At 48.0% G+C, this 9,841-nt stretch overlaps 1 protein-coding gene across 5 annotated transcripts in view; it reads left to right on the top strand.

Moving 5' to 3' along the window:
• phf2 (PHD finger protein 2) overlaps positions 1–9,240 on the top strand; it is a 30,839-nt gene extending 21,599 nt beyond the window's left edge. For 3 of the 5 annotated variants that reach the window (XM_030373946.1, XM_030373945.1, XM_030373950.1), the window contains 6 exons: positions 995–1,161; positions 2,418–3,028; positions 4,110–4,205; positions 4,513–4,622; positions 5,710–6,145; positions 6,693–9,240. In XM_030373946.1, the coding sequence (XP_030229806.1) occupies positions 995–1,161; positions 2,418–3,028; positions 4,110–4,205; positions 4,513–4,622; positions 5,710–6,145; positions 6,693–6,781 (1,509 nt within the window). In that variant the 3' untranslated portion in view covers positions 6,782–9,240. The remainder of the gene's footprint in view (positions 1–994; positions 1,162–2,417; positions 3,029–4,109; positions 4,206–4,512; positions 4,623–5,709; positions 6,146–6,692) is intronic. The other 2 variants (XM_030373947.1, XM_030373948.1) reach the window with 2 other exon arrangements.
• The last annotated feature ends 601 nt before the right edge of the window (positions 9,241–9,841 follow it).

Below are 9,841 nucleotides of genomic sequence, written 5' to 3' on the forward strand. Positions count from 1 at the left end.
GAAGGCGTTTAAAAAACCATCTCCACTTAAACACGGGGCGGCTCGGACGCCAGGCTCTGATTCAGTTCTCACAGGGCCGCTGTTTAGACCCGCACAGACACAATGGGCTTCAGAGGGAAGAGGCTTCAGCTGACAGATTAGAGGGCTCTGTGTGTGTGTGTGTGTGTGTGTGTGTGTGTGTGTGTGTGTGTGTGTGTGTGTGTGTGTGTGTGTGTGTGTGTGTGTGTTTTTTGTGTGTCAATGTGTGTGTGTGTGTGTGTGTTTTTGTGCGTCAATGTGTGTGTTTGTGTGTGTGTGTGTGTTTGCGTGTGTGTGTGTGTGCGTTTGCGTGTGTGTGTGTGTGTCTATGTGTGTGTGTGCGGTTTTGCAAATGAGAGATTTACTAACTTGGACGTTTTAAAAAGACAAAAGCTTCGTCTCTTGATTACAGCGATTACATTCACACTGGGATAACATTTCCCACTGATCTCATCTATGGCCATATTTTTTTATGCATTTGTCAATGAAACATTTTAACACTATACTGCTAATGCCCTTATCAAAGAATGTTGAGCATTGTACACAACATTTGTCTCCAACGACATCCACAACTGACAAACTACAACCGTAACCTAACCACTATACTGTGTGTCTATGAATATTAACAAAATTTCAGTCCATTTCATTTCTATATCCCTAAACACAGTTACAGTCTGAAAAGGCTCACAGGTCATATATTTATGACCCCCCCATAACCCTAGCCCCCCAAAGGGCAAGAATAAACTCCCTTTATTAGCAAGGAAGAAACCTAGAAATTGAACGCAGAGTGGGGGATTCCTTACAGGGAGGGGGAGGGGGGCCATGGACGCAATAATTGACATACAAAGCATTACAAGCAAACATTTATTTTTAAATTGATTACGTGTATGTTCCACGGTGATTGGCTGCTATTATGTCCCATCTCGACTTTGTTAAACATGACCATCGTGTTTAATGTCTTTGTTAAACCCCACAGAACGCCGACTCCTCTGACGAAGAGTCATTACACATCGACACCGAGGTCAAACCCGAGGTCAAAGGTCGCAACTCAAAGGTCAAGAAGAAGGGCGGGAACGCAGCCGGCATCCTCGACCTGTTGCAGGCCAGCAAGCAAGTGGGCGGCATCGACTACAACACCAACAGGTACAGTGAAGCCGCCGAGACCGCGGCCCCAAACGGGCCCAACAAGGGCCCCACAAGGGCCCCACAAGGGCCTCAGTGTCATGTCCTTAATGACCCTGCACCCCAAACAAACCCCGTGCCCCCCCCCCCTCCCCCCCACCGCTGGCGTTCTGCTCGCTCCACCGGTCGCTGCTGGCGTTCGCACCCGGAGCACGGGTTCGGTTCGGTAGTTGAGAGTGAGGGATGGCTCCCCGTAATGGTACGAGCCATTGACTTACAAATGGCCTGGGTCAACGACTGATATAATTGGATGAAAAAGTAACTCCGCACCAAGAGGCCTACTTACGGGCTCCCCCGAGCGACAGAGTCAACAAGAGATCCAAGTGGCAATTTAAACAAATTCTGTCAGCAGTTTATGTGAGGAGCCGGAGCGCGTTTGATCCACCATCAATTTGTCAAACGTAGCAAAGCCAGAGGCTCTTCCTGTGCTGCGGGGGCTGGCTGTTTGGTCCCGCGCTTGATGGTCTGCTTCCCCCATATTGAAAGCTACAAATGAACAATGAAAGAACCCGGGGTGGGGGGGTGGGGGGAAGGAAAACAAAGCTAGCAGGCCAAGACAGAAAAAACATGCTAGTTTTCTCAAATCGCTTTTTTTTTTTTGCTCTCTGAGAAAGAGAGAGAGAGCATGAGTCAGGGAACTGGGTCGAAAGAAAGAAAGGTTTTCTTCTTCTTCCGAAGGTTTGTTTGAATTATTTTCTAACGGACACTTTTTCCCATGGCCTCGTCTCTCCGCCCGTCGGCCGCTTCGACGGGTCGCCCGTCATCTCAACGGTTTCCACTGTCTTCAACTTAACCTAACTTAACCTAACTTAAACTAACTTAACTTAACTTAACTTAACCTACCCTAACCTAACTTAACTTAACTTAACTTAACTTAACTTAGCTTAATTTAATTTAACTTAACTTAACCTAACCTAACCTAACCTAACTTAACTTAACCTAACCTAACCTAACTTAACTTAACTTAACTTAACTTAACCTAACCTAACCTAACCTAACCTAACTTAACTTAACTTAACTTAACTTAACTTAACTTTACTTTACTTTACTTTACTTTACTTAACCTAACCTTAGGTACCCCCGACCGACCCCGGAGGAGACGCGTCCCTGCGTTCTCCCGCTCCCCTCTCTGAACCGCCCCCCCCACTAAGCAGTCGGGCTGACCGCTGTGTAATGCTCCATGTATTGTGTGTATTTCTGTATTGATGGACTTACAGTCAGCGTCCTGCATCCCCCAGCACACAGGAGGCCATCCAGGGCATGCTGTCCATGGCCAACCTGTCCTCCTCGGACAGCCTGCCGCAGCCCTGGTCCAACAGCCAGTCCAAGACCAACAGTCAGTCCAAAGGGAACAGCCAGGCCAAGGGGAACAGCCAGGCCAAGGGGAACAGCCAGGCCAAGGGGAACAGCCAGGCCAAGACCAACAGCCAGTCCAAGACCAACAGCCAATCGAAAGGGAACAGCCAGGCCAAGGGGAACAGCCTTGCCAAGACGAACAGCCAGGCCAAGGGGAACAGCCTTGCCAAGACGAACAGCCAGGCCAAGGCGAACAGCCAGGGCAAGGGGAACAGCCAGGCCAAGGGGAACAGCCAGCCCAAAACCAACAGCCAGCCCAAGGCGAACAGCCAGCCCAAGGCCAACTCGCACGGCGCCCAGGCCGACAAGAAGGGCGGCCGGGCAGGCGCCGGCGGCGGTGGCGGCGGCGGGAATAGCAAGCGGCCGGCCAAGAGAGTCCCCAAGAAGCCCCGCAAGAGCAGCAGCATCGACAGCATGGACTTCGACGATGACCAGGACCACATGGACGCCTGCTTCAAGGACTCGGACTACGGTGAGCCCCCGGCCACGCTCGCCGGATCCCTTTAAGGGCCTGAGGGTTTGTTTAAAGGCTCCTTCGTTTAGCACGCGGCGATGTCGACGGCGTCATCACAAGCCATTGGTAGAATGGGTAGACCCATTCGTGACATCACGAGTGGCAAGATTTGAAACGGCTTGTAATGACACCAAAGAGAAGTAGGAGCCCTTTAAAATGTTGTTTTTGTGTGCGTATCCTGATGTGCATGTTGTTATTCGGATATATGTTTGTGTATGGACTAGACTAGAACAGGAAAGTGGGTTGAAAGAGAGAGAGCAGGACATAACCTCAGGCCGCAAGGGAACCTGGTTTGCTGTAAGATGCCCTCCCTACAAAATGCATTCACTTGAGTGTTAAAGTGCCCAGAGTGTGTCTATCTGCATCTGGGGGGGGGGGGGGGGTGGTATGTGCTAACAGGTGACTCTGTGTATTCATCAAACACTTGTGTCTCATCACATGCTTGTGTTCCTCTGATTGCGAGCAGAGAGTTTCCATTAGCGGGTCGATAGCGCTCGTGTGTTTTACCAGCTCTGCTCCTGACGGAGACCTCCAGCTGAGCCAACTTTCCATCCCTCCCTCTGCCTCTCTCTCCTGTGAAGGCTTTCCAAAAGCAACACTTCCCACCCTCCCACTTGGTTCGCAACCCATTAACGCTAACAGCCCCGGATAGTTCTCTTACACGAAGCTGCTCGAGTTCTCTAATTGCGCGTTATTAGTCGTTATGCGCTGGAGCGCTCGCCCCCTCTGAAATGCCCCCGTGCTTTCATAAACATCGCCGCTCGCCGTCTTATTTTGTAAACATGCCATCGTTTAATCTCGATCATCCAATTATTGGAAATTAAAATGCCCTCATTTGCTTAACAAGGCCTGGTGCATGCTGGGAGGAGAGCCGTCGGCAGCTGGAGGACAGCTGTTCCCGTTCGTACACGAGAAGTTACTAGAATCGCCCGCTCACCATCGCACGAGGGACAGAATGCTTGGGTTTTTACGATGACTTCTGACGCAGTGTGAATCCGTTGTTTCATGACGATCACCGCCACATTTGATCTGTTTTTAGTTTACCCTTCTCTGGAGTCAGAGGAGGATAACCCCGTCTTCAAGTCGAGATCGAAAAAGAGAAAAGGTTCGGACGACACGCCGTACAGCCCGACAGGTAACCGTGACGACCGCCGCCACTCCTTAACGACAGCGCATGTTAAGACGTGAGGTGTGTGGGTTGTGCCGGTGTGGGTGGTTTTAAGATAAAGTAAAGATAAGGTCAACCGGTAGGAGTAAGTAGGATGAGACGGGTACTATGGTTACCAGTGAGGAAGGTCAAAGGTGACCCGGTGAAAGAGGTGCGTGAGGTGTGTGTGTGTGTGTGTGTGTGTGTGTGTGTGTGTGTGTGTGTGTGTGTGGGGTGTCTGGGGGGGGGTTCGGACCGGCCGGCTGACCGTGTGTTCTGTCTCCATGGTGACCAGCCCGCGTGGGGCCCTCGGTGCCCCGACACGAGAGACCGGCGAGGGACGGCGCCCGGGTGGCGTCCGTCGAGACCGGCCTCGCCGCCGCCGCCGCCAAGCTGTCCCATCAGGTATCAGTTCATGCACCCGTTCATTCATCAGTTCATGCACCCGTTCCTTCATCAGTTCATGCACCTGTTCATTTCACACGTTCATTCATCTGTTCATGCACACATTCATGCACCCATTCATTCAACCGTTCATGCACAAATCCATGCACCCATTCATGCACCCATTCATTCACCCATTCATGCACACATTCCTGTACCCGTTCCCACACCGACGGCGGTGTCAACCACGCAGGGCGACAGCCAGCTCGTCAGGAGCAGTACGAAGTCAATCTAATCTGATCATGGCTTAGTGACGATGTGAAAACCTATTTTAAGTTCCGTGTGCTTTATAAGCGGCAAATGAAGCGTTGAAGGCAGGTGTGTATTTTTGTGAATTTAGAAAATACTTTGGCGAGCTGTGCTATCTCTGATGGGAATATTGTGCACCGCCACATACAGAAATCACAGAAACTGATTCCCTGCTGCTTACTTACCTGCTCTCGGTCTAGTTATTTTATTGGAAGTGAGTACTCACATTTTATGTCTACTCTATTCTTCAGTTTAACTGCTGCTTTGATTGTTCGCAGCCTCGTTTCTTTATTCTCTTTGGATGAAGGATCTGCTGCTAAACTAACGGAAATGTAAACGTCGTAGGATTCAAACGACTGCATCGTCGAAAATTGACTGTGGTTTTATTAACCGCATTTCCCATTTTATATCCATCACACACTTTGTGACCAACTGCTACATAAATGAAACATTATTATTACGACGATAATAATAATTATAGATATAATTATAGATATAACTTTAAATGCTCCTCCATCACCACTTTATAAGTGTCGTTTTAAAAAGAGAGAGTTTTGTTGAAAAGCGCTGTATAAATAAAGTTTCATTATCATCGTTATAACTTTAGATCTCCATCACTCCATCACCGTCATAACTCCACCAACGCTGTGTCACTGTTCAAAAAGCGCTATTTAAATAAAGTTGTATCCTCATTGTTCTAACTTTAAGTGCAGCGCCATCAGCACTGTGTGACTGTTGCTAAGCGCTGTACGATTAAAGTTTGACCCTCATTGCGCTACGTGTGTGTGGCCCCCACCAGGAGGAGCAGCAGAGGATGAAGAAGCAGCAGCGGCTGACGAAGAGGAAGGCGCCGGTGGTGGAGGAGCCGCGCCGGCCGTCCCGGGACAGCAGCAGCAGCTCCCCGGAGCCCGGCGCCGAGTCCCGCGACGAAGACGACGACGACGACGACGACGACGACGAAGACGAGTCAGACGAGTCAGACGAAGACGGCAACGAAGAGGAGCAGAGCGACCGGGAGGAGCGCGCACCCGCGGCGGGCGCCAAGTCGCCGCCGGGCGGGCCCGCGCCACCGGCCCCGGGGGTCTTCCTCGCCCAGAAGAAGGGCTCCACGTCGTCCCCTGGCCTGGGAGGGGGCGCGGCTAACTCCGCCTCCACGGGGCCCGCCAACAGCACCGCCTCCTCCGCCGCGACGGCGGGGGCCAAGGCGGAGAGGAGTAGCTCCACCGACGCTAAATGTAGGCTAACACTCTGGGGGGGGGGGGTTACGTTAATATGAACACATTAAGAGGAGTGTATCGTGTGTGTGTGATTCGTGACACACACATGATACACATAACTGTGTGTGTTAGTGTGTGTGTGTCCGACCGTGTGTGTGATGATCTTAGCTGAATGAAAAGCTGATTAATTTGTGTAAAGCTCCATGTGTTGTTCTGACATTTACTCACCAGACTCCTAACCTTCTCTGCATTTTCTCTCTCCCTTTTTCTCCTCTCCTCTCTATTCCTCTCTCTCTCTCTCTCTACTCTCCTCTTTTTCTCTCTCTTTCTTTCTTTCTCTCTCTCTTCCTCTCTCTCTTCTCTCTCGCTCTCCTCTCCTCTCTCTCTCCTCTTTTCCTCTCTTCCTCTCCTCTCTATTTCTCTCTCTCTCTCTCTCTCTCTCTCTCTCTCTCTCTCTCTCTCTCTCTCTCTCTCTCTCTCTCTCTCTCTCTCTCTCTCTCTCTCTCTCTCTCTCTCTCTCTCTCTCTCTCTCTCTCTCTCTCTCTCCCCCTTTCTCTCTCCTCAGCCAAGCGTCAGAAGAAAGGCATGGCCACGGCCAAACAGAGACTTGGCAAGATCCTAAAGATCCATCGGAACGGAAAGCTCCTTCTGTAGCATCGACGGGTGAAGGACAGCCATTTTATGAACTTGGATCGCCTCCCGCCTCTTTTGTCCTCCTCTCCGCCGACTCCGAAGCCAACACAGTGCAGGAGGAAACAGAGAGGGGGGGGGGGGGGGGGGGTAAAAACACAAAACTGAAAAAGCAGCGGGAGAAGAAAAACAAAACCATGCATTGTCTTTTTTTTTCCCCTTTCTTTCTTTCGATTTCTAAGAACGTCACCCTCGAGAAATAGGTTTTTTGCCTCTACTTAGACTTTATAACTTTCAGATATGGAAAAATGTACAGAACCTACTATAAATATTTTTTAAGAGAACACGCCTCATTTTACTACAGCCGTCAGTTTATCAGGGGTTGCGACGTGAGGCCGTCATACATGCAGTCATCATTCCAGCGCCCAGCAAGTACCCCGCCACACCCCCCCCTGGTGCATGTACTCTCAGTGCATGCAGGGGGGGGGGGGGAACACCACCGGCAACCCCCCCCCCCCCCCGACTCTCTGCGTGTGGATGTAGCTTATCATTGCTCAGAAGACACTCTCTGTGGACTCCTGTCTCTCTCCCTCTCTCTCTCTCTCTCTCTCTCTCTCTCCCCCCCAACGTCACCCGTCAAGACTCTTCCTCCCCCACGCTCCAAGCCACCGTTCGGTTCAGGACTCCTTCTGTAAGCATGTCTTGTTTTGGGTTTTGTTTTCTGGGTTTGTCTCTGGAGGGGACGATGCGTCGGCACGCTATGGTTTGCAGAGTACTATCAGCAGTAGTATTTATTTCTAGTTGTGGTATTCTAGGTTAGCAGCAGGCACGCCATGGGAGGGGAGGACTGTTTAAAGCACAAAGCCGTGTCCCCGGGGGCAGCGACGTGTTGGATTGTGTTCGGAGATAAACAAACTGCAGACATTCTGGCGCATTTACACCGAGAACGGTTTATATCAACAGATTATATCGACGCGTTTTGCATAGTTTTAGCTTGCTGTTATTGAACCCGAAGGCTCCACCAGGTGGAGGTGTTTTGTTTGTTAAGAGAAATATGCAAATAGTAGTACTACTTTAGTGTAAGGTAACTCGTTTTAACTGTTAAAACCAATCATGTGTATGAATTGTACGCGATTGGCTCCCGTTGAAACACTAAGGCGGGGCTTAGACTGTACAAGCCAATGATAAGCCTCATCCATAGCAGGTGAGCAACATGGGGAGACGTTCTTCTTCTTGTATTTGCTTTCACAGGCAGCACCACAAAAAACTATAAAATAACAAAAAAACTCAACCCCACAGCGGTCTCTGCGTCCCCACCGTGTCACACAGTGCAGTACGTAGAACGTAGCTTGTACATAGCCTTTTAAATTACTAAGTTTTATATCTTTTTTCCCCCCCCTTACCGTAGTACTTAATTCTACATTTTTTTACAAGTTTTGCTAATCGTAAACAAACAAATATATAAATATATACAGTTCTAACGTCGGGATTTTCATTTCGCTTTCCGTTTTCCTTGGTTTGTACTCCTTTTGTTTTCGTTTTTGTTTTACGATGGCACCTGGTATTATTTCCACGAAAAAAAACCACATTGTTTCTGCCGATAAACTTAACGGTGTTGCCTGGAAACCAAGTAAAGAAACAATACATCGATTGTTACATGGCCTTACATCCACAAATCTACGCGTATTTGGATTCTGATCGGACAAGAGACGAAACTTTGACGGATGAGGGCGATAAAAGGAGAGAGAGGGCGAACAATTCTGAAGTTTCTACGACCAGCCTCTTGTTCGGGCGTCCGCATCCCGAAGGGTTTCCAGAGTTATTTTACTAGCACCTTGTGAAGTGTTTCCGTGTCAGTGATGTAATTTATTCATGTTTGTAGCTCTTTTATACTTGTACAATTCTTATATTTTTTGTTTTTGTTTTTGGATATTTCATCAACTTCGGAAAAATGACTTATAGCTCCCTATTTTCGTTGTTGTTGTTGTCGTTGTTGTTGTTGTGTAGGGGGGAGGGGAGAGGGGGAGGGAAAAGGGGCGGGGTCACAGTGTTTTCCCACCAATAGGAAGGACTTTTGTTCATAAGCAATTTTTTATATTCACCGTCGTTCCTTGTCATTGGTCAATTTTTTATCACCGTATCATGGTCAATTAATTAAATATGCCGCATAATTATTATTATTATTATTATAATTAATATTATAAAACAACTCCATCATGCCATGATTTTGGGAAATTGTTTGTATTATAATTTGTTTTACCGCTTATCAGTGTGCTATAATGAATAGCAGTGTTATAGACACAGATAGCTCTGTCAAAACCCACAACTCCAAACTAACGTTAACTTTGCCAGATCGACATCTGCAGGATTTTTATTTTGTATTCTTTTTATTTGTACAATATGTGTGTTGCTTTGTTGTGGTTTATTTTTGTATGTTAAATCTATTAAATTCATCCACTGTGCCACGGCAGTGTCTGATACCGGCTGTGGCTGTCCTACCTTACTGACAACGACTGGAGAGTACCAGAAGGCTAATCGTGTTATATACTCTATATATGTTTGATACCTTTAAACTAAAATACATAATTCTGTATTTTACTATTTAGGCTGTTCTATCACAGGTGAGAGCTGACTTTCTAACGAACACTCATGGCTGATTCAGGACCCCGATATACCTTCCACTTTAAATAGTATGTCAAAAACTTGTCTTTATGAGCCACTTGCCTGGACAAAACACTACATCACAGTAGTAGTCTTCTTAATAATGCTGCTGTGATTTCGACGTGTTCTGTAACATGGTGGTGGTCTCGGTTCTTTGGAGACATTTTGGCCCACGTGGCAGGCGCAATTAAATGTGACAGTTCACCGAACTGAGCCAAGTCATGTGTTCATACTGCCAAGAGCTACACATTAAAACTGTTCATACCGCTAGGTTTTAAATAGATGCATCAGTCAAGAAGGGAATATTCTGCATATCCCCAAACGAGTTACTGGCTAGAATGCACAATATCATTTTTTTATTTAGTAAAACTGTTGATTAACTTTTATAGGCACGTGCACTAGCAAGACATGACCACAAGGGGG

Source organism: Gadus morhua, chromosome 13 (genome assembly GCF_902167405.1).
Source record: "Gadus morhua chromosome 13, gadMor3.0, whole genome shotgun sequence".
Taxonomy (NCBI): Eukaryota; Metazoa; Chordata; class Actinopteri; order Gadiformes; family Gadidae; genus Gadus; species Gadus morhua.